Raw genomic sequence first — 25,407 nt, forward strand, 5'->3', positions numbered from 1 at the left:
AGAAGAGCACAAGCATTTCAGAAGAAACATCTGTCTGGTTACTGACATGGTTCCTGTTAGGAAAAAATTCCCCAAGTGGCAATTTTCAGAAGTTAGGGACATCCTCTTAGGGAAACTCAGAGATTTACTCTTTTTCTGCAAAATACAGATTAAAAAGGACATATTTTAGGGATCACTCTAAATGTTTCACAGGACCTCAGTGGTTCTTTTGCCATTCATCTGTCTTCTTCACATCAGCATTGATGAATCTTGTTCCACTAATGAGATTCGGGTAGTTTTTGAACTGGCGGTGGATTTCCTGTAGTCTTATCAGCTGTCACTCAAACACCTCTCTTTTCTCCTGATGGGGAAAGAAAACAAATACATACTGGCGCCATGTCATCCTCCTTTCTTCTTCTGTACCATTTCGCTTTGTCTTGATTATGACTAGTTTGATATGTTTGCCCTGAGTGCATGCTGAAGCTGGTTTTAAAATGATGCATATGAAACAGTTTTAAAATGACTGGTATTCACCAGGGAGGAAATCACCATAAACAGACACAAATGTATCAGTTGGCACAGAGGGATAGTTAGGAATTGATCTTTTTCTTACATGTCTTTGCATTGGATTAGCTATACAAAAGTTGCAAATTTTCCCCACTGTTGCTTAACTTTTAAGAGTCCTGCAAGCTATTCTGGAGGTAGTTTAAATAGAATCAGTATGAGAAATTGTGCCAATTTATTTTTTATACATGGAAATCAATGAAAAGTTAGTTAAAATGCCACATGAATTCACCAAAAATCAGTCGTGCTAGATTAATCTGATATTTTACTTGATGAGATAGCCACCTTTATCTAAACAAAGTAAATTAAGTGCCTCCATTATAATGAAGTACTTGATACAGTGTTGCAGGAGAAATTCATTAATCGAAGATGCTTATTAGTCCAATAATGGTCCAAAGATGGTGTAGTACCTCTACCATCTATGAATACATCGCAGGGAAAAACATCACAGAGAGAAAGGAGCTATTTCAGCTAAAGAGTTATGTTGCCCCAAGAGCAGGTAGGAATAAACTCATCATGAAATGTAGTTAGCCTGGCAAGTAGAAGAAAGCTCCCGACTGCTTAAGAAGAGAGGCCCTGGAAAACACTTTCCAAGAAGAATTCTGTGAGAGGTATCTGACTACAGTGGAGCTGCTTGGCTTATGAGAAGGACCCAATAACATCCTCCTCAGTGCTGCAGTATTGGACACTAGCATGCAGTGTCAGGAAGGTTTTTCAGAGGTGTGGAACCCTCCTCACACCAGCCATCTAAAATTGGGTGTCTGGGCGCTAACCTGCTCCCTCCTGCACCCGTCCAGCCTCTTCAGTCAGTGGTGACATTGTTGCTGAGGAGGACAAAGAGAAGATCAAGGAGAAGTTGGTTTATGACATTGTGATTTTTTAAAAGCTATATGAACGCCATGGGTTTTTTGAAACAGACACCATGCATTTATTACTCTCACAGGGATACGTTCAGATAACGAAGGTGATGCTGCTCTCTCCTGAAGCGTGCAGGCTGCGGGTCTACCCAAGGGCTCAGTGCACAGCCACCAACAGGCGCGCAACGCAGCACAGCACTGCAGCTGTGGCTCACTTAGCACCTTGCTGTGATGGTTATCAGAGCTCCCCTGCAGAACCGGGGCAGAAGCGTAAATTAACTTAGCAATGTGCTCATCTAATGCAGCTCCATTTCCTGTGGTACGGAAGCTATTTTAGGTAGCTATATATTAGACTACATACCACAATCCTTAGAGTATGTTGAAATTTTGTTTACCCTAAGTAGACAACTGGTGCCACCAAAGGAAGTAAGGATAGGAAGCAATGTGAAAACTAGTGAAAATTTGGGGTGGGGAGGGCCTAAATTGCTGATCTAGGTGGTTGACATCAGTTAATCTAAGTAAATATTGTAATTTATTACCTGAATTTAAAAGGAGTGGAACATCCTTATCTCCTATGGCCACAAATCCATTTGTGGATGCTTAGCACTTCTGAACCACATATGTTTATTCAGGAAAGTCAATAGGTTATGTCTCATATATTAAATGTATCCCAAGCCCGTAATTGTTTTATTATGTATTTAATTTTGGAGGATATCTGTGCCTTCTCACTATTTCCAGTTAAATGATGGTGTATTTGGTGTATAGATTGTTTTTCTTTCACCTGCTAATGAACTTGGCTCCTTCCCCCCTGTTTTTTCTACGCTTTCTTTTTTTTTTCCCCTCCAGCTCTCTTCCCCAGGGATTCAGTGTATTAGAATTAGAAAAGATAAAGAATCCATATAAAAGGAGATGAGTTAAAGAGGCAAAAATCTTTTTAACTGTAAGCTAATGCTTTAAACCTTTGAGTGCTACCAGACATCTTAGAGAAAAATAGCTCTGATCAGTTCAATCTTTTTTGCTCTTTAACAATTAACTGGTTGGGGCAGAAAAACGGTATTTCCATACTCTAAAAATACAGGAGGATTTTCTGCTGCTGTCTTTCGCTCTGCTCATTTCTACTTGTTTTCCTTGGTCTGTCACTTGCATGTTCTATTAGGGAAGCTGGTTTTCTGCCAGCCTGAAAAACTGAGGAGAATTAAATGGTATCCAAATGATGTATTAGCATTTCTCTCTAAGTAATTCACGGTATGATGTGAAATATACAACGAAAATATACCAGTTGGTGGCATATGGATAGACTGAAAGGAAGTGAGTGTGACAGTGTAATTTTCATACCTTAAATTTTGATCAATAGGGGGAACTTATTAGGCAGATAGTGATAAAATGCCCTGTAACCTAGCTGTCAGAAGAGCAACCAAACACTCTTGTCTGTTTTTTTTTCCATGAAGAGGAATTAGCGCTACAATATGAAGAGTCGGGGTATAGTAGCAGGTCCTTGCCAACCTGCATTGACCAGGCACAGGGTAGAATCAAACTGAATGATCCTTGAAGACAACATTAAATGTGGCGTGTTGTGATCAAAGTGCACTTATCTGAAAAAGACTAAATTCTGGTCTTGACTTATTAATTATGTTATTAATTATTTTATAAATTATTATTCAGTGGGAGTTTTACTATCATCAGTAAAACTTTTACCACCAGCTAGGTCTTTGACACAGGCCACAAAAGCAAAACTGTTATCTGCTCTGTTTGTTTGAATTGTTTTATGGTAGCTTAGAATGTGTCAACTCCTATACACATCTTGAAATTAACCCTTTCCAAGCATTCCAGAGGACAGTACCTGCCTCTCATTTAGTAAGCGATAACTGCTGGGACCCAATTAAAATTTTGTGCTTGTGAATTTATGTGGTTTATCGTGACCAGACAGATTTTGTTTTCTGCCTCCCTGCGTCTTACTCATCACATTGAAAATTTTGGATAGGACTTACACTACAAAAGCTTTGCATCAAGAGATCTGCATGAACAAGGAGTGGACTTAAATTGTTCAAAAGTTCCATGTAGGACTAATACCTTTTCAGCTGCGCTGCAAGAGCCTTGATGCCCACACTGCCTCTCTGAAGCCCAAATAAACAGGTCTGTGTGGTACAATACGCGCAAGTCTCTTGGAAGGCCTCTCAAAGCAGGGCTTTTGTAGTCCATCATACCAGCTCATTTACAAGGCCACAGACCTCACGGAAGTTGTATGTCTTTTCAGTTCGGGAGGAAACACTGTACACCTTTGAGGGTCATGTGAGCAGAGGGGTGTGATGAGTCAGTAGGCAGTCCGAAATAAAAAGAAACGTCTTTATATTTGTCAGCAATGTGTAAGCAGTGAGGTCTTCAAAAGAGAAGAAAATATCCTTTTTTATCCAAACGAAGTAGTCAGCTCTGAAATAATTTTGTAGTAACTGTACAGTGGCACTGGAAAAATCAGTATGAGACACCAAAGCAATATGATCTTCTTTCATAAAATCCTGTCATAACACTTGTTTTGTTCCTAGTGCAGTAGATGGTCTTCATGAACAGTATTTTGAAAGTTTATGTTAGCTGCTGTGTGAGGGTATTCGAACCCTTTGCAAACACTAATTCATTATGCCTCGCACCTGGCTAATAATGAAGTGCATTTCACAAATGGTAAAACTGAGTGGCAGACAGCTCCCAGCTACCTGGAAAATGGCTGGAAGCGTTGAGAGGGGAACCCAGCCATTCTGACAAAAGTGTCTCTCTCTGCTCTCCAAAACTGAGGGGTATCAAGTCTCTTTGTGACCCTGAATTTTATCCTAGGCTCACAATACTTTAGCAGGCTTCGGCTGAAGTAATTTGCACAATCTGCTCTCCTCCTTCCATCTGCTAGGAAGATTCATCTGGCAATTGCCCCAGGCTGTAGATTTTTTTCTCATTCATTATCTTCCTCAGTGACCTACCAGGGTCGCTTCTTGAATCATCTATTCCCTCAGGAAACGCGGCCCTTTTTCCCAAGGTCTTCCCACGTGTGTATCTTCTGGGGTCTCCAGTGCTGGTGTTTTGCCTACTGAAATTTGTGATTGCCCTGAAAACTAGAGAAAGCAAGTGAAAGTACGAGACCTAAGCAGGGGCTGGATTAGGTGACTCCGGAGGCCTCTTCCCATCAGGCTTTAATTCTGTGGTTCTCTTTATAGGCAGCTGAACTGGAACAGGGAATATTTGCCTGTCTTGCTGAATATTGGTACAGAAAATAAGCCAAGGTTGGAGGGGGGCACAGCCTTCTGAAGTAGTGGCTAACAGAAGGTGGCCCTCCGGAATACCCAGGAAGCGAATCACTGGGAGGAAAGGAGCAAACAGATGGTTTATACAGATGGGGACGTGGGGAGAGTGAAAACTGAGTCTCCAGGGGGAGACTATAGGGGCTGCTTTAGTAGCCAAAAATACTACAGAGCTTCTTCACACCTAGGCTCATCTCCTTGTCAGCCTGCTGAGACCCATACAACTCTGTATTTACATGCAAGGGTGTTAGCTGCAAGTGCTCACTTCTGTTTGCATGTTTACGTTTAGCAAGATTTGGGGGTTTTTTTGAAAAAATAAGCAGGAAAGCAGGTTGTTGCACAGTAAAGCGGTAGCTTCAACTGATGAGATGAACTGTTTCAATTCTTTTTTTTTTTTTTCAGTCTTGTTACTTTGTTTTTACCCTTCAACAGATTTCATCAGGACTGCAATTGAGAAACCAGTGCTTTCTTCCAGCTGCTGCTTAGTTGAGTTTATTGAAGTAAAAAGCTCTGGTACACTTAACTCATGTAGCTGCCTTTCACTTTAAATATTGATGTTAAGTGCATTTCTTCTGAATCTGAATTAATCTCAACACTAGACCTGTGTAATTGGAGACATGTGGTAACAAAGTGCTAGCCATTAAAGCAGCGCAGTAAATATTCCCTGCAGCCTCCAGGACTGTCATTTCCCCTACTCCCTCCTGCAACTTAAATTGCTTTTTTCCTTCCTTCCTTCCTTCCTTCCTTCCTTCCTTCCTTCCTTCCTTCCTTCCTTCCTTCCTTCCTTCCTTCCTTCCTTCCTTCCTTCCTTCCTCCCTTCCTCCCTTCCTCCCTTCCTCCCTTCCTCCCTTCCTTCCTCCCTTCCTCCCGGACACTGCATCTGAATTTCTTGCCTTTGGGTTTCTTGGCCCCTTGCAGCCACAGTGCATTTGCAGATCTTTCTGTGATACTGCGCTGGGTGGGAACTACAGTCGTCTTCTTCCCACATGTTACTTATGTCTGTGTCATCTGCATCAGCAGTGTCAAATCCATTTCTGCCAAAAAAAAATGAGCAGTAGCAGTCATTGTTAGTGCTATTAAATTAGATTTATTATAACAACAAAGTAACATGAGCAAGTGTAAATGAACATTAGGTACTTACCCTGAGCGTAAACTCTTTAGAAATCGTGAGGAGGGTTTGGTACAATATGTACCACTTCTTCTGCTGCCCTGGGAAGCAATGCTCTCTGCCCCTCATCCCCAGTATATCTGAACACTTTTATCAGGACTAAGGCTCTAATAGGTCAGAATTACTTTGAAAATTGTGCTTGAGCTCCAGTGTCATTTAGGCAGTTTTAAAAATGCTCCCCCATCATGTTTCTCCCTAGAAGATGAGCTGCTTTCCTCCAGGCACCTCTTCTCATTTGTGTTCTCCAAATCTTGTCTACATTTTTCAGCCATACACACTTTAAAAAGTGTTTTTTCCTTGTCTCTACTCTGTGTTTTATTGCCTTGAGGTAATTTGTTACTAATGCAGATTAATCCTTCAATTAATTATAGTCAATTAGTTGTCTGGCTCCCAAACCTCTCCTCTGCTCTCATCCGAAAACTAGTAATACAGTTTCACAGTTACAGTTTTCTTCTGTTTTCCTACATTTTTCCTATGGCGTGGCTATATTTAATTTGGGAAAAGAGAAGAGTCAGGCTGTGGGGAAGTCTGACACAGGTTTTGGTAATGAAAGGATCCCTTTTTGCACAAATGTATTTCCTGAGAGCAGTGAAGTTACTTGTGTGATAAGGCATCAAAATTACATAAGGGTTGCCGAGTCTGTCCTGCCTTAACAGGTATTTAATTATAGCAATGCATATTAATTAGTAGGTATTTATTATAATAGAAGAGATCCAAAGTCTGAGTCACAGATATAAACAAGTAACCATTCTCCTTACCCTCAATGGACATTGTCCTCCTTTGTGGCCAGGCTGAATGATGTTCTTGGTGTCTTTGTGTTCGGTGATGCATAACCTTCATCATCCCTTAGACAGAGGAACCAGCTGCCACTCATGCCGCCATGAAACACCGTGGCAGGAGCTGTGTGAAAAACCTCGTATTGAATCCATATTAGGCAAGCTTCTTTGGCTGGGTTTTTTGGGTTTTTTTTTGTTGCAAATGTGAAATTCCTGTCAAATTTAGTGAAAGCACTGATCTGTTTCAAAGGAACCATAACTGATTGATGTGTTCCTGTGTGAGTTAGGCAAGTAATTGATGATGATTGCTGAGTTTTGCTTTGAGATTTGGGTTCAGTTAAAAGTGACACTTGCAAAATTCATCACTGAATACTGCCAGGGAAACCAAAGCAGGAGGGAAAAAAGCACACGCAAACGCCTTGAGAACGCGGGGTCTGTGCATGTTTCTCCTGCAAAGTATAGCTGTGGCGTCGCCGAGTGGTGCAAATTTACAGTCGAAAAGGTGGTTTGACTCAAGCTAAAAAGATGGGGAGTGGCAGGCTGAACACATTTTCCTTGCACCACAGTCCACGCCAAACATCTAAGAACAGCCATGCCCATTCAGACTAAGGGTCCCCCCAGCCAAATATCTCATCTCCAGCATTGGCCATAAAATGGGTGCTGGAGGAAACAGCATATACAACACTTCTTCCCAAACATACCAAAACTTGACCCCAGGTATCAGCATAAACAGTTTGTAACAAGGCTCTTGAACGAAACACTCACATCGGTCCTTCATGTTCTGCATAAGCCAGACTTGCTGTGTCATTTTTTTCTGAAGTACAGCTTCTTGGACCATTTCTTTTCCTCAAGTTTTCAGTTGTGTTGGGCATCGAAGGTGGGTGTGGTGTCTATCAGCTATGCAGACCATATCTACGCTCATTTGATTTACCGTTTTTTTTCTTACTCCACAGTTTGAGATGCTGACAGGATCATTACCCTTCCAGGGAAAAGACAGAAAGGAGACAATGGCACTCATTCTCAAGTGAGTACCGAAACTGCTTTCATTGCTCTTACTATGAGTTAACTGTACCCTGCGGGCATCCTGTAGGTCCTAAGTATATGAAAGGTAGAGGATAATAATGCGTTTTTCAAAGCTATGTAAGGCATGCATTTGGTAAGGCGCGCACAGTTGTTGCCTGCATGTGGCTCTAAAATTGCCTTCCGAATAAATAGTAGGAAGTGAATTACTGAGAGGGCCTTACAAAAGAAACGTATCCTACTTTCTGTAATAAAGAATGTCATTATCCACGCAAAAGTGGGAACAGTCAAATTTCTGCAGGACATCTTATGTTTTGTTGTTGCCAAGTTTCAAATCTTTCCCTTTGCAAATTTCCTGTTCATTTAATGTTAAGTGCAGACATAAGTAGTTGAAGCATATCTTTGCTCAATATATTTTTTTCTCTGTAGCAGTGAATTGCCAAGGGAAAAGTTTTATTCTCTTTAATCAATATGTGATATAGTAGAATTATTTTCATGAAGTTTTATTTGTTTGTTTAAATTCCTCTTGATTCCTAAATTTATTCCAGCAAGCCAACAAAGTGAAGAAATTTCTATAGGAAAATCACCTTAGGTTGCAAAAGGTGTTATGAGATTCATTAGATCTACTGTACCTCCAGTGAAGCCAGTGGTAAAACCTTCTTTAACTCCAGTAGAACAAGAGCGGGTCCTCAATCTGTATTGCATTATTCTTAGGTAGCCTTTGGTCACCAAATTGATGTGTCTGCCCATCCTGACTCCTACAATTCTACTATTAAAACCACAGTGGGATGGAGAAAATTTTTGAAAAATCTATTTTCTTTTCAAGTGTTGTGTTCTTTCAGAGCCAAGCTGGGAATGCCACAGTTCTTGAGCATAGAAGCCCAGAGCCTGCTGAGAGCCCTCTTCAAAAGGAACCCCTCCAACAGATTAGGTACGCGCGCGCATTTAATCCGGGCGTTTGTTATGTGCGCTCTGCCTTGTCAGGTGGGGATCGTTTCTCTCGGTGCATCTTCCCTCATAGTTATCCTCTTCATTGTGCAGCATTTTGCATTCCTTCCCAGAGTGCAGTGAACCTTGAGCGTTACTAGAGAAATTTGCAAAGAGCACAAGGAAACCATTGGAATCTAAAACATGATATTAGCTTGTATTTTATTTTTTCAGTGAAAAGGAAGAGTAAACCACCAGCATTTATGAAGGGTTTAAGATAACTGCTGCATATGGTAATATAGGGAACTGAGAAACAGGTATCTTTTTAATTCTGTAGAACTTAGCTGCAAATCTGAGGTGGGGAGCGAAAGAGAGTAGAATTTCTCTCTCCCATTCTCAAATACATTCCATGCTCTCTCACTCTGCTGGGAACACTTTCACAGTAGGCTTTCTTCTTTATTACCCTAAATGTATTATCTCCTTTCTTACTACTGTGTTTTCGCCCTTTGTTAATAATCCTATTTAAATTGTGATAAACTAGACGGATGTATTGGATCATGTATTTTATGCCATACCTTTGTTTGGGAGTTTTATTAAGAACTTCATTGCATTTGGCGAGGTCATGGACAATGCCCGGTGCATGATTTCCATTGCAAATTTGGTCTTCGGTTTTTACATGGAAAAATGAGAAGAGTCATATCAAATGAATGATATGAAGATAATAGCACCATATCGTTTTTCCTTTAAAAATCATATCTAGTTCTGTGAAAAATTTTGGAGGTTTCTCTTTTCCCCACGGCTCTCATGTTCTGTACTTTGGATGAACAGGGGAAGAATTTGCTTCTAAAGGAAAGGGACAAACCTTTCCTTTGTACCTCTGTTGAGGTTTTTTGTGACTTTAGCAGCAGGAATTGACCTTAGGAGCAGGAATTTAATCCTTCAATTCTGTAAACTGTATCATAAGAAGAGAGCTGGTGGGTCATGTTTAAAGATATGGTTGACAGTCATTGCCATCCATGGGAGTTGTGGCAGCTAATAAACGACTTGTCTTTTAGAAAATGGCATAGAGTAGTTAAATATTGAGACTTGTGAAAAGCAAGTCCTGCGGACAAGGACAGTATGGAGCAGGCTGCCTCTCTCTGCGAGCACTGGGGAGAGCAGGAGCCCAGAGCCCTTGAGCCACATAGGGACCAGGGGACAACCCCACCTCCCGCAGGGCTGGGTGGGAACGGGGAGCCAGTCCCTCAGTATGCTGCTGTGGCACCTCTCCTCCCAGGGGGACAGCCGCACTGCCCGCAGAGGGAATGCCCTCCCATAGGTTTTACCTCTTGACCTAAACGGTAGCTCTTGTAGTCTGATACGCTGTAGAGATGATAGTGGAAAAACACATTTTCTCAGCAGGTTTCAATTGCTCTCAAGCAATTTGCTTGACATTAGAGAAAATTAGAGTCTTGGGATTTCTAGGTTTAATCTACGTTCAGCAAAACAAGATGCCGCAGCAAATATAAACTTTTCCCCACTCCACCCCTCTTTTCCTTTCTGCTGTTTCCTCCCTGTCTCCGTCTCTTGGTTTTGTTCTGCTCTGCTCATTTTGTGGCTTCCCACAAGCTGCTATCTGTCCAAAATGGGGCTCCAGTGAAGTCAGTAGGAGTTTCTGGATACTGAGCCTTAAATAAAAAACTACTCACTAAAATAAGCAAAGTTGCTTACTTTTAGCCATGACAGTTCTAGCCCCCGTATCGTCTCCCTTTTAATAACGGGGAATTGCTAAGGGTCAAGGTTTTAAACCTGAGGTTTATTGAAATACCGGGAAGGCTGGGAGAAAGGAAAAGATTATTTATAACACGAACATCCAAGGAAATAAAACCTAAAACAGTAACAGAAAAACAGATCTTAACATTTCAGGGATAACGGTGGAAAGCTTCTGAAGGCTCTCTCTGTTTTAACTGATTGAGAATCAGCACAAAGGATGATGAAAACAGACTTGTTGGTAATGAAAGAAGGAATACTTAAATGGTTGGCCTAAATACTGAAGAGAAGTCAGTAGATAAAAGGACTGCTTCAACTTTGTGGATTTTAGGTTTTTCTGGGAAAGGAATAATAATAGTCTGAAGTTAAAAGAAAAGTAGGCTTAGACATCCTGTTTTGAAAAATCTTTGGAAAATTAATGAAGCGTGCTAAAATAAATGAATCATATTATGGATCAAACATTTCTTTTCAGCCATTGTTTCAGAAGTTTGCAAATCTGGAAAGTGTTTGTATTTAGTTCCAAAGTGTTTTTAACATTGGCAAGAGGAAAGATGCTGAGCTTTGAAAATCATTTTATTCTGACTACCACGTTGCTTTTTGCCATTTGATTTTGATATCTTAACAAATAGAAGTAAAGATGGCTGATGTTTCTAAAGTTTTGCTTTGAAACTTTGTTTTGAAGCTTTGGATTATTAATGGAAAAAAAAACATTAGAGTTGAAGGGACATACTCAGACAAGGCAAAGAAGGAATTTAGTAATCCAGTTTACCTGATTCTGTTTTTAAGTCTGGTGCCCATATTAATGCTTTAGAACAAATTTTTAAGGAATGGAAGGTTTTCCTTTCCTTGTTATGGGCGCGTTCTGTTGTTTTCTGAGCCTAAACACTGTTCTGTACAAATAGTCTGCATAGCGCTGCTTTGGTAGTATTGCCCTGACTAAGTACAACAAATTTCAGATTCTGGACAAGCAAATAATTTTAAATTCTTAAAATTAACTAACTGGAATACCCAGGCAAACAAGGAGTAAGCATCTCGGAAAGGAAATTGTACTATGAAGGTGTCAGTTCATTACCTTGCCAGGAACTTAGGCAAGGGACTAATTCTTACTTGCCCTAAGGCCTGGATCTATTCAGGTGAGTAAATGAATGCAAAGAGCATTTCAGGAACTCCCTACACTGCTAAGCAATATAAAGGTTCCAGAGTCCTTATAATTGAGCAGCTTGGCCAAGAAAGTATAGAGTAAAAGCACGCACCAGTAGGTTCAGAGTAAAAGCCAAAGAAATAGTTATTACTTCCTTAATCCTGTGTTCTCAGAGAAGATACATTCTGCTTTGCCACATAGAAAACATTGGTTTTCAATGTTATAAGATGAGGAGTTTTAAAACCACGTTTCACCTTTGTCAGAGTGACTGTACAGCTTTCTTGTAAACCTTAGGAACACATTTCAAAAAATCTAGCCCACTAAAAAGATTCTGAGGTTGTGGAGATACTAAAATTTTATACTCTGAAACTAAAAATCTGGAAACCCTTTCTACTCATTCTGAATATCCAAATAATCAACTTTCACATTTCACAGGTCTCCCTTTTTCCCTTAATATAAGGCTCACATTGTCCATAATGATTCAACAATCAAACCCAATTACAAATAAAACATTCTACTGTTACTGCTCGTAGACACTTTTATTACAGGCATAAACCAATCTTAGATAATCAGGTTCTTGCTTATTAACATGAGGCTGCTTTTATATAAATCCTTGCACTCTATAATGTGTTTAAACTGGCAATTTGATCTGAGAGCATTGTTTATCTTCTCAGACACTCATGGGACTGGATAGCATGTAGGAATATTTGCAGGCAGTAAGTTTGATTGTGCTGATTATTCTTTACAGATAGGTTTGATTATTAAATTGAAGTTAAAGTGAAGTTAAAAAAAAACGACTGGAAACCTAGAGGAAGGTCAAAGGTTTGCGGTCACATGGTGTGCCATCATGTGCTGCACTTCAGCAGTTTGCTAAATACTATGGCAAGAAACGTCCATCCCCATGAAACAGGACTTTCCAGTTATGACCTCTCCAGTGCTTCTCTTTTCTCTCTGAAAGAACATCTCTTTCCAGTACCACTTTAGATTCGCAGGTGGTAGATGAATGGCTGAAACATGCTGAGCAAATCCAGAGAGACTCCACCATAAGCACCGGTGGCCAGCCTCTCCCATGGACTTCTGTAGCGGGGTCAGGGTTGCCCCTCTGGGCTCCCAGAGCTGTCCCTGAACGCAGCCTTGGGCCACCCCCTTCCTCCAGTTGAGGAGAGGACCAGGCCACGTGCTGCTGCCTGCAGTCACAGCACACAGCCCAAGAGGGAGCCGTGGGCTGTGCCAGCAGCTCTCATGGCAGGGAAGATGAGGGAATAAAAACTGCAGGAAGCGCTGAACATTCTCCATGATGTAAAATCGGTTGCTGGGAATTGGAAGTCCTTCACTCTGCAAAATTAGGCTATTACCATCCTAAATTTCTTTAATACATTTAAGCTAACCAGAGATGGAGTCAAGCCCTGTCGCTCCTCATGACATGTTCCTTCTGTGCCAGAGCTCTGAGGTGGATCCAAGTGGGAAATGCCAAATTTTCAAACAAATGCCTGTGTCAACTGCATGCTGCATTCCTTACTGCACACTGCAGTCCCCCACTAAGAGAAGTAGCTATGGGTGGCCTTTTTCCTTGGTCTCAGTTTCTGTGGTTTTGTGGAAAAAACAACAACAGTAGCAAAAAGTGCGGCTTTCAAACAGATCATCTGAAAAAGGCAGGGCACACAATGATGTATCTATCCGTAAGCTTACAAAAGAGGGAAAAGGGAAACAGTGAGGAAGGGACAAAGCAGAGAAGATTGAATGCATTAGCAGTTATCCTCAGTCTAGGGAATGCCACCAGTAGCCTACAGTGTCTGTAGCGTTTATCCCAGTCCTTCAAAATCAGTTTGGCACTTGGGTTTCATCCTTATGTAGCAAAGAACATCTACTGCGCATTACAAAGTTTCCAGCCACTGCCACTGAACGCAAAACATTTTTCACAGATATTTCTTCTCTGAAGAGTCGCTTAATGTAATTCTCTTCAGAGTAACTCTCTTGGTTTCATGTTTCTGTTGGCATTGCTAAAATCAGAATGAATCTGCCAAGGGAATCTAGTGCAGACTTTAGACTGTGCACTGAAAAAACATGCTAGGGAAGACATAGAGCAAGTCTTATTACTATCTAAGTCTTCATATTTTCTTGTTTAGTACCCATGGGCAGAAACAGCTGTTTAGGGAAGAATAAGAATAGGGTGTCCTATGTGATACTTCACCCAAATTCTCTCCCAGTCTACACCTGCTTTAAGGTCAAGCAAGGGGTTTCCTGAACCTCTTGTGGTTTGTCAATGAAGTAATCTTCAACAGATTTCTTTTCAACATAATTTTCTGGCCTCCCCCTGAGCCCATATAAATATTTTGCATCCGCATCATCTTTTCCAAATCTGTTGCCTGAGTAAACATTTCCACCTTGTTCTGAACCTGATTCCTGCTAGCATCATTTAATGACCTATTGTAAACCCCCTCGGCCATCTGTTTCCAGGTTGAAAAGTCCTGGCCTACTCAGTCAGTCCATACCATTCCTTGTTGTCTTTCTTTTATTTTTCCTACCTTTAATAAGTATTCCCCTTTATAGGTGTGGATGTCAACTACATTCCGTACTCAAGTTGTAGGTGTACAACAGACTTAGACAGTGGCAGTGTAATGATGCTCTCCCTTTTTTCCTCTTTTCTTCTCTTTCTGAGATTTGATTTCATGTTGTGTTTGCCTAGGGCTGTCTGCCCATCATAACCCAAAGACCTCACACCTCAGTGGGGTTGATCGCCCCCGAGCACCTCATTTTGTATGATGGGCTAGGATTGTTTATCCTCATGTGCGTCACTTACGTTTGTCTATACTATAAGATTACCAGGATGGGGAAGTAATCAGAAGAACACTTCTCTTGTGTTATTATCCAGCAGGCCTGACAGACAATCCTGCATGTTATGTGCACAAAGTGCTTGCTTTTCATATCCATTCATCAGTGAATGTTAAGCAGGCTGTAGGAAGCCGTTCCTGATCAGTGCATTTTGGCAAACACTGGTAATATCTTGTACACAAGGGCAGCAGATGTCACATTTTACAAAAGCTTGAGCTGACAAGACCTTTCTAAAGCTGCTTGTAATGTTGATCTTCAGAAAGTACAAATACTTCATATAAAAAACTGAGTCCTCTGAGGTGCTGAGTGCCTTTTACAAGGTGCTTATGAATCCCGAGTCCTTTCGTGAATCAAGAAAGCTCAGCATCCTTGGAAAGAAGTGCTGGGTACCTTTCAGGAATGGATCCAAAATTGCAATGTAAAGCCTTTGCTTCCAGATGTTATTTCTCCTACTGGAAAATGAAAGATGCTATTAATAAAGTCAAACCAACCCCCAAAATGGCATGCTAAATCATCTCTGACAGTTGTTTAATTATTACTGAGCACCTGTTGGTTTTTGCGATGGCACTGAAGCAAATAAATTGAGCTGAAGGAATAAAAAAGGCAATCTTCAGTGAAGACAAGACAAAAGTAATGAAGGAATTAGATTCATTACCAGATCTTGGAAGAGTTTCTCTAAATTTCCTATAATAATGTAACAAATTTAACAGTGAAGGAAACATACCACTGAGAGTGATGATTTTGGTATTCATGGAGATTTGAAGACAGTATTTGAAAAGGGGGAACCTAAAATCCTGGCTTACCTCAAATCATTTGGAGCCTTTTGGTATTTTCAGTCTGAACTTGTTTGTAGTACAGCTTTCTCTGCCTGTGGAGAACGGGTAATTAGACAAGATTTGAAAGTCAGTACAGATAGAAGAGCTGCCGCTGGTGGCAGGGAGCAGCAGTAGCCTTGCCATAGTATCAGGACATCTTGGGGGCCTCTCCTGGCCTCGCTGGTGCGTGCACTGTGCTGCACCTGAAATCCCATGTGTCATCTGAACCCTGAAGAGAGCAGCTATTGAGCCTTGGCACCAGCCTCCATTCAAAAAAAGTAAAAACCCCTCAGCCATCAAATTTTCATTAATGAAGTACCCTTGTCTGTATTTATGGTAGTTTATACTGTTCTGGCAGTTGCACTGTTCAGGGTTTCTTGACTAGAAGAAATGTTTAGGTGGTGACTCTGACTTTGTCAGAAGAAAAGAGGGGACGGGGAGGAAGGCTGGAGAAGAGATATCATGCGGCACTCTTCTAGGCATGACTTCATTTTGATTCGTTCATTCTCTTGTCAGGTGCTGGATTCGATGGAGTGGAAGAAATTAAACGTCACCCATTCTTTGTTACTATTGACTGGAACGTAAGTGGAGCAGCTTTATATTTATTTATTTATTTGTTATTTTTCTTAGCTAAATTTTTGAAGACAAACTGCCATGCTTAGAAAAAATATGGAGTGAATTCTAACATAGAGAACCCAGGAGCTAGAGCCTTTTACATGGGTGCCTATGTCTCTTGCATACATATCTGGCAGCGTTAGGTTTACAGTTGGACCCAATGATCTTGAAGGTCTTTTCCAACCTAAATGATTCTATGATTCTATATATACATTTCTTCACATACCCACAAATGAAAGAAATAGAAAGCTGCTTTCAGCATTGCCAGTTTTCTCTAACCGCTTGATTCTGTTCTGTCTGATGGTCTGGCTTATCACGGTACTACCTGAGGCTATTTGCAGTGTTCCACAGAATAATTTCCTCATTCAGATCTAATAAACATGATGCATTGATTGTGGGAGCTGCACTGGAGTGAAAATGAGCGGCTTTAAATGAAAGAATTCCTGTAATATTTCGATTGCAAAAGAAAACAGAGCCAAAGGACTGGGCTTGAAAGAGATACTCCAGAGGGAAGTTGTCTGATGCTCCGGGTCCCTCCATCTTTCAGCTTTTCTGTTCCATACTGAAATACTTGCCCTTTCTTACTGGGTCTGGCAAGCTGGACTAAATGCTAGTTTTATTCTTTCCGATATCAAGGACCTTCAGGAATCCTTTTCTCTTTTGGAATTATTCCAAGCAGCCCCAGCTCTGCTCTTACACAAACCGGTTGCCAGTAGCTCCGAGGAGCTCCCAGACCTCCAGGCACACCCTCTTCCCAAACACAGCATGGTAATACTGGGACTGGCTGGGTATTGGTAGAGCTGGTACAGCAGGTTGTGCTACTTGATGCTGGGGGAATCATAAATCTTCCAACGGGATAGCTTTGTGACCCCTTCTTGTCAATGTTGGCCTAAGTGACTGTAGGACAGGATCTGGTCCTCCCACTATATTGCAAGAGAAAAGCACAACATAGATGGATTTTCAGAAGAGTGATTTTAAATCACTGAGTATACAAATGAACCAGCCAGAACAGGAAACAGCAACTCCTCTTACAAGTGGTTGATGTCTTACTGAGGTGAGTCATTAATTTAACATCAGCACTCAAAATTGGAACAGCAAACATTTGATCAAATGTAACATGGTTCAAATAAGACATGTCAGATATGATTCACAGAATGGTAAACAAAGATTTATTTTATTGCTATCAGCTACAGCTCATAAAGCTGGCAGTAGAGATTAGCTAACTATTTGATTTAGACTTGCAACAGGTTAAACCTTCTAACATTTTCAGCGTCATATTTGTTCAACTTGACTTATTTTTAGACAAACCTGGAGGCAAACACTTTTTGTTCTTGATCGGGACATCTGCCAGTGCATCAGAGCTCATGTTTGCTACATCCTCTAGAATTTTCTAGTTTAATTTTATCTGACCTGTGTTATGATATTGTTATGTCTATTTAATATTTGATCTGAATTCACTCATGAATGCTAGTGTAACAGGTCGCTGATGCAGTTCTCGCTATAAATTCTGGTAAAGCAGCATGAATGTATGTGACAGGACCATTCTCAAACCACCACCCAGGGCTTTACAGTAAAGCTAATTCCACTGTGAAAGCACATTTTGTGGTACCCAGGTAGCCTTTGAAAGGCCCGCAGAATCAATTGTCCTTGAGAAACTCATGCATCTATTTTGAATTGAATGTTGAAGAGTTGGCATGACTCACAAGCATGTTAAGAGATGATCAATGAAAGGGAGTTTGAGGTTTTCCTTTATGGTCCAGCTGACTTTTCGTCCCATTACATATATTCTGAAGTCTAGATTCTGTATAAAGACTTTACACTTATGAAAACATTAAGTGAAAAAAAAATAGAGAATCCCGAAGACTTGGCTTCTGTATTATTATTATTTTCTGTATTCCTCTGATATCTCCACAGTCCTCGGCTTTGCAATCAAAATACAGGTCAGGTGCATACATCTTAACATAATAAGGAGCAGTGAAGCAGTGAGAGTTTCTCCTGTGTGTGCTTGTGGAGCAGCTCAGTAACTCATCACAGAGAAATGAGGCTCTAAGTCTTGGAAAGGTTTTCAGCAAAGTCAGTTCTGGACTGTGAGACTCCTCAAGACCACCTTCTGTCATGATGATTAGTGATGGTTTCAAGCTCACTTCTTTAGGGAACAATTTCATGCCTGTCCTAAGGAAATTGTACATTGTCTGAAAACGTTCTTATGGATGGGTTAGGGAAATACCTACCATGAAGAGGCTAGGTATGCTTGAACATCACTTGGAGCTAGAGGAGCATGTGGATTTAATTGCCCTTTGATGTCTTTTCTTGCCCTCTAACTTTGCTGTAAAACGTAGTTGTAAAGATCCATTTTAATCCAACATAATTAGTGCTTATTGCACTCTCTTGGAGACAGACAGATCATTATTACACGGGTCAGCTATCATCTTTCTAATATATTTGCACATTTAATCCTAATTTTACTATCACTCATGGAGATCTTGGAAGGCTTGTCTAGTTACAGCAGCAGGATTTCATAGTGGTGTGAGCCAGCCTGGCCCTGAGCTGAAGCCAGGACTTTGCCTTACGATGATGATCCAACCGTTAACATGTTCTCCCTGGACAGAAACAGAGCTGGGTGAGAGAACAGAAATGGATCAGACACAGATGTTTAGTGCTGATCTCTGTACAGTTGCAGGAGAAGAGTCCCTGATGCCCTCATTTTGTTCTCCTGTCACGTATACAGAATCGCTCACATCAATTTGCAGGCAGTCAGCAAACAACATTGTTGAGGCAGGACATGAATGTTGATTTATTTTATACCTTGGTGTTGTGGTTTAGGCCAAATCCACTACTGGGGACCTGGGGGACCCCAGATGGGACTGACAGATGCTCCCCTCTACTCCTCTTCAAAGAGAGAGGCAGAGGAGGGAAAAAGAGACGTACGAGTTTAGAAGGAACTAAACTACTTTACGGAAATATTAATAAGAAAAGAAAAGGAAATAATGAAATATATACAAAACCGTATCAAGCTCCCAGGATGACAATCACGTCACCAGCTGGCACTGGGGCAGTCCCAGGCTGGACTCAGTGATGGGTGGGAACTGGATTCCGGATCTGCATTCAGGATCGGGATCAAAGGCAGATGAACAGAGTCCTCCTCAGACGTCGGCCATTGAAGGAAGAGAGCTGACCCTTTGATCCCTCAGCTTTTATACTGAGCATGAGGCAGATGGGATGGAATACCCTGTTGGTCAGTTTTGGGTCACCTGTCCTGTCCGCTCCTCCCTGCAGGTGGGACCCCACTATGCTTTTCCGCTTCCCACCCTCCAATGGGGCAAATAAGAGAGTTGGTTGGCCTTGGGGGTTACAGCAATAAGTGTAAGCAGGAGCCTCTCTGCATCCCATGCCTGGGCATCAGCTATAACCAATTGGTCTTGTCCCTCGGAGAGAGTGAACGCTGTCTGCACAATATGCAGTTAATTTCAGTAGTTAGAAGAGGCCCAGCTAAGAAGCGAAGTTACTGAACAAAATTGGTTCTGTTTTACCTCAAATCAGGACACTTGGTAATATAAAGACCTCAGAGAGCAAGAGTCAAGGTCTTTTGGAACGCTTCTATACTACCTTGACAGCTATGATAGACAGGACTGCTGCGACTGACTGTATAGAGACTTTCAGCAGCTGTAATAAAACGATCCTCTATCAGGAGCTCCCTTATCACAAAGGGTCAGAATGGGTTAGTGTCTTCTAGAAACACAGTGTGAAACAGGTCTTTTTTTCAGCAAGATTTTTCCTACAAGACTGATGTGGTAACCAGGAACAAACCACTAAGTTGCTTCACCTAATTTTAGAAAGAGATTCAAAACAGAATGAATTAGCTGCTTCCTTCCAAGTTGTGTGTGAAGTGTAGATATTGCAGTGATGAAGTCATTAGAATTGCAGACAGAAATGTATAAATCGGACCTTCATTTCAGAGTACTTCCAGAGCTTTTCCCTCGGGTTTTGGATTGTGGCTTGGTTACCATTTCTATTGCTGAAGTGTTTACCTGTTGGAACAGTCATTTCCCGCTTTTTTCCCATCTCTCGCTGTCTTCAATCAGACGCAACCAGACATAGTCTCTGGTTTGGATGAAGGCAGTGAACACGGTGGAAACAACATACACAGTGTAAAAACGACCCCTATTAACGATGCTGAAGATAGTCCTGCCAAGCACAGCAGTGCTGGTGGCGTACGACCACTGCACGCAGAGGCGATAGGTGCAATCCTGGAAAACATGAGCATGGCCAGAAAAGGACCGTCCTCCTCCCATCCTTCCCCAGGTGCCATTCCCATGTTCCAGGGTGCCGTTCCTCAGCACAAATCTCCAGCCACACTAGGTTTAACTTCTGGGGCGTAAGTAGCACTAAATGAACCGTGGACAACCTGACGCAGAGTTTTTATGCCCAAACTTAAATTGTTGTATGAGCTCATTTCTGCAACAGTCTTGTTTTACAGCTATTGTCACCCAGTAACGAAACCCTAAATTCCTGCTTCCCAGGATGAAAAATAGATGAAACTTTCTGCAAATAGCAGTCTTGCTGCTCTGAGGCATTTAGTAGGCCCTGTGACACAAATTCAATAGATCCTTTGTTAAATGAATGGACTGTCTTTCATGATCAAGGCTGGGGTTCACAGGAAGGAGATTAAATGTCCAGCTCCTTCTGAGTTTTACCTGCTTACTACCCTTGTAACCCCTGTTCTCCCTGAGACAAGCAGACCCAAACCAAGTTGACCTCAGATAATTTCAGTCATTGGCTCTGAGAAAGCACGGTCTGGTTCCTGATTTTTTTATTACCGTTTCTTCTTTGCAGGTCATGCATAAAGGATTTCTGGCTTTTCATTGAAAATGAAAAATGAAATCCCTTTTTGCAGACTGCAGTCGGAGAAGTAGGCTATAAACAGTAGTTTTCGTTTCAATGACAGGCTAAATTGGAACTAGAGCAAATGACATGCTAGAAAATGAACTGTCAAATACAGCGGAGGGAAAGAGTGGGAAGCGAGTGGACTCAAGTTCTATTTCCTGCAATATTTATCAGAGATCAAACAAAACTGAAAACGTGAATTATTTAATTGCAGATTTTACCAACAGCAAGAATTGATCCCAAGGTCTGAACCCTCCTAGCTTTTCCGTCATTTGCAGGGAATAACATTGAGTCATTAATCTAGGAGAGGACAAGCATTTTAGAAGGTACTTCATCCTTTCGTCTGCTTATTGGATTTTCCATGGCAGGTGTATGTATCAAGAGAGTTTATTCTCACACTACAAGTGCGTCACTGTGGAGGGTAGTATCTTTCTATTTCTAGGAGGTGTCTAAGGAGTAATTCAATTCTTCATCAAAGAAACTTGGTTGAGGAAATGACTAAATAGTTTTTAATTAAATTAAGCCATTTTCTTTTTCTTGATATTTGCCAGGCGCATGTACAGGGCATTTACATCTCTGGGCTTTTTTAGAAGTGCATTTTTTTAAAGGTGATGAAAACTTAACTGCTTATAAATAAGAGACAGACGCATGTCGCAGCGTTTCGTTACTAGTCTCCCTGATGTATTACTTGAGTCCCAGCTGAGGAGGTGTTCAGATGAAGCTCGTATTAGGGATCTGGCAACATACGTTAAGAAAAGGTCATTGACGCCTAGGGGAAAATTAATCTTTGAAAAAAAAAAAAAAAAGTTTTTTGTCCCAAATCAGGAAGGAAGTTGATAGAACCTCATAGTTTCTCAAACTGCTATGGAACTGTGTTCTAGTTAATTCATAGGTACTTATTAATCTGAAGGTACTGATTAGCAAAGTCTCAGAGGAATGTGAGGGGTTGATAAGTAGACATAAGCATGGTTGTGTATCCAGGTGTGACTATCTAAATCAGTACTTTCACACCTTGGAGTTCATCCCCCTCATTCTGTGGATTGTGCACTCCTTCCACACAGCCTCTGGATGCGACAGTCGTGTGTGATGCACGGTGATTCCTGATACCTGTCAGTTACATTTTCCTGTGATAAGTCAATGCTGTGGTCAGTTTAAAAAAAATAGGGGTGGGATGTGGGGGGTTATTCTTTACTGGGAAAGACAGAGGAATTACATTCTTAACAAAACATTAAGGTCTAAGGAATACATTTCTCCTTTACAGACGAGGAGGCAATGTGGAAGAAAAAAAAAAATCTTCAGCTTCTTATACCTGTGCAAAATAACACACGTAATGCCCAACCTGAAATTTAAATGCTCCAGTTAGCACTAACATATCCAAAGTCTCTTTTGAATGCCTAATAGGATGTCCCAAAATAATAACTTGGATTTGAAAACTGGGATTTAAACTGGGACAACTGGGACCCTGTTCCCATTAAAATAGGTGGTGGAACTCCCAGTGACTTCCGCGTGCAGAGCCAGGATTACCATGACTTGGGATGTAGAGAACTGTTTAAATTTTACCAGAAGTTATGTGACAGCCTGATAGAAATAGTCAAAGACAAGATTTGAAACTTAACTTGCTATGTCATTTGCCACTCTGGTTGGTTTCTGTTGCAAGACATCAAGGTCACCAGCCCAAACTAATTTTGGGACCACAGTAAGAGATAATAGGTTAATACATTTCATCTAAAATGAGAAATATTCTTGGAAAATCCAGAAGGATCTCACATCCTCCAAGAGTCTTGTTCTCTGTGCGCGTAGAAAACAATGGCTGTGATTCTTACTGTTCTCTCAGATCAGCTTGTGTCACGTTGTGTTTTGCAGTCTACAGGATGCGGGTTTTTAAAGGAAGAAGCATTCTGCCTGCAGCAAGCCTTCATTTTTAACTGTGTTGGTCAGCCTGTGGTTTAGTGTGCTTCAGTGAATTGGCTTTGGTTGTAGTGGCTCACTCAGAGAACTGGAGCCAGTGTGGGATGGTAAAGCCCATAGATGACACTGATCTGCTTGTTCTTGTTCCTCAAAAATTTCATTTAGTTACCCAATTCAAGAGCTTGGGGAAAAAAAATGTTTTATGCCGTTTACCTTTTGCTGTTCCTAGTTGTCTAGTCAGAAACAGCCGAAATAATTTTTATCACAAGTGGAAAAGGAAATGGAAAAAGGATTCATCCGGGTTGCGCTCAGAGGAGGTGCCTTTCACTCGCACAAGCAACTTCTTTGTTTCCATCCCCTCCCAGCAAGCGAATTTGTGATTACACATCTTTAGGTGGCGTGTGACTCATGATGAATCTTAAATCCCTCCCTAGTAGGGGAGGATGTGGGTTAGGGATTCAAAATACAAATGTAGCTCCAAAAGCACTTAAGAAACTACAGATGGGGGGGAGGAATTAAGAGGCCAGGGAGAATATGGTTACGATAATCAAAAGAGAGTGCAGTTCCCAAATGATGTACGACTCTAAAACGTGTTCCAATTTTTGGACCTCACAGGATGAGGGGTGCATTTAATTCCAGGAGGAAGCATGTGTGTGTGACCATAGTGCTTTCTGCAGTAGAAGGACTGCAGTTGTGAATTAAGACAAATAAAGGGAAGCTGGAAGCAAATAGCTTTCTCAAGGTGAAATCCTAGCAACAGAAAAACCTTCAGTAGGTGCTGAGTTCTCTTTTAAAGTTCTGTGCAGACAGAAAAAGCTATATGTTAATTAATAGGTTGATACTTTTCAGTTGATGAGTGACACTTCCTGCCTAAGATTGCAATTGGCTTTTAATTATTTGGAAGACTGGCTTTCCATTGTGGCTCACAGCAATTATTCATCTCTCTTTCTCTCAGAAGATACGGAGCAGTTTTACGCAAGCAGGAACTTTTTATGGTGAAATGGCCATTAATTATTGCAGAGTCATTTCCAGCTTCACCATTCCACTTTTCTAGGGAATCATAATTCAACCACAAACATATGCTTTACGCTAATGCTAATACTATGCTACAGAATGTCCTGCCTCAAGAACCTTTATTTATCTATGCAAAATCAAGTTCAAATTATATTGATGTGTATATATCTTGGGTTTGACCACATGCTTTGTATTACAGAAGTTAATTCACCTCAAAACCCACAGTTAAAAAGAATCTTCCTGCACACAAAGAGCTGGACAAGCATGTATTAATCTCCATTAAATATTTTGAAAAATCAGCTCATTATGAAGTTGTTTTAAGAGCTAACCTAAAAATACATATTACAAACAGTCATAAAATTGAACTCTCCAGTTCTTATCATGACTTGAAAGTTTGGATGGAACGTTATATTTATGCTCAGACGTGGTAATTATTGGGCACTGCCTGTGGCAACTAATTCAGACCTTTGAAATCTGAGAACAAAAGCATTGCTAGAAAGGAAATGCAGTCTAGGGACTGAAACGTGGGGCAGGGAGGCAAACTGGAGCTCTGTCCCCCACGCTGCCATCAGCATGATGTTCAGTTTCGGCCATTTCAAGCAGAGAAGATGCAAAGATCGCTGAAATCAATAGGACTCTTCCATTAACCTCTGTAGGCTTTGGATCAGATCCAGACGTGCTTTACCTCGGTTTGTTCCTATCCCAGAGCGTGTGTGTATGAATGCTTGCAATGGAGCGCAGCGTAGCAGTGTCTTAAAGATCACTAAGCATGATTAAAGAGGCCGCAAAGACCCTGGTAACAAAGGCAGTGTATTAGCATGCATTTATGGTGACTGTTACTTACGTGATCCCCTATGTGCCCACTCGCTCGCCAGCACAAACTCACACACCTGGCAGTGCTTACCCTTTATGTCCCTTCCTCTCCCCTTTATGTTTTTCCTTGGTTTTGGTCCTCTGCTCAAGCCACGTTTAGGCCTTTGACACGATTCCCCACCCACCTGCAGTGCCTTCTTCCTAACGTCTTTTGATGGGAGTTTCATCTAACCCTCAGCTGCGAGCCCCTTGCCTTTTACCAGCTATGCCAAACGCACAAGTCCCTTGTTGAGGATGCAAGCAGCAGGCAGCCGGGCCTGTCGCTCAGCTCAGTCTGGCAGGGTGTCAAACACGTTGCTAGTTCTTGACAAATAATAAATGCTGAACCAGCCAGCACTTCCTAGCGGTTCTTTGTGCTGATTGCCGTTGCTGCCTGCTGAAGTCACCCGTGCATGGTTTTCTGGTGTTACCATTGCACGTTCCAGTCCTGCTCTTCAGACCAGATGCCCCAGCTGGAGTATTGTGCCAGTCTATGGGCTGAAGTCTTACCAGAAACACCTGTGTTTATGTTATGGATTCCAGTAACTAAAAAGAGCAGGGACCATCCAGGGCACAGCTTTTAGGCCACCCAGTCAAGCAGGAGCCAGAGCTACAAATACATTATCCTTTTTTGTCTGTCCTGCAAGGATGGCACAGAGCTGAGAGAAGACACCCTACACAAGGCGGCAGAGCCTATCTGCAGATGCGGAAGGTGTACAGATTGTTGTTGATTGTGATCTGTTTTTCTCCTTGTAGAAACTGTATAGGAAAGAAATCAAGCCGCCTTTCAAGCCCGCAGTGGGACGGCCAGAAGACACCTTTCATTTTGATCCAGAGTTCACATCTCGGACCCCCACAGGTTAGTAAGGTGGCACATGGATAGTGCATATTTTTAGTGAGTAAATTCCTTCTTCCTTCCCTTCTCCGTTCCAATGGGGTCTAAAAGTCTGATCACCTGTGGGTTTACTGGGTTTTGCAACATCCAGCAGGAAGCGAAGACTTTTGCATTCCGAGAAGCGAAGCTC

General features: G+C 41.4%; 1 protein-coding gene across 1 annotated transcript in view; it reads left to right on the plus strand.

Moving 5' to 3' along the window:
- RPS6KA2 (ribosomal protein S6 kinase A2) overlaps positions 1-25,407 on the plus strand; it is a gene marked incomplete at its 5' end in the record, with an annotated part of 312,268 nt that overhangs the window by 250,397 nt on the left and 36,464 nt on the right. Inside the window, 4 exons of the mRNA XM_082480397.1 lie at positions 7,579-7,649; positions 8,488-8,576; positions 15,626-15,690; positions 25,139-25,241. Of these exons, the coding sequence (XP_082336523.1) occupies positions 7,579-7,649; positions 8,488-8,576; positions 15,626-15,690; positions 25,139-25,241 (328 nt within the window). The remainder of the gene's footprint in view (positions 1-7,578; positions 7,650-8,487; positions 8,577-15,625; positions 15,691-25,138; positions 25,242-25,407) is intronic.

The sequence above is a fragment of the Vanellus vanellus genome (genome assembly GCF_965231255.1).
Source record: "Vanellus vanellus genome assembly, chromosome: 3".
Taxonomy (NCBI): Eukaryota; Metazoa; Chordata; class Aves; order Charadriiformes; family Charadriidae; genus Vanellus; species Vanellus vanellus.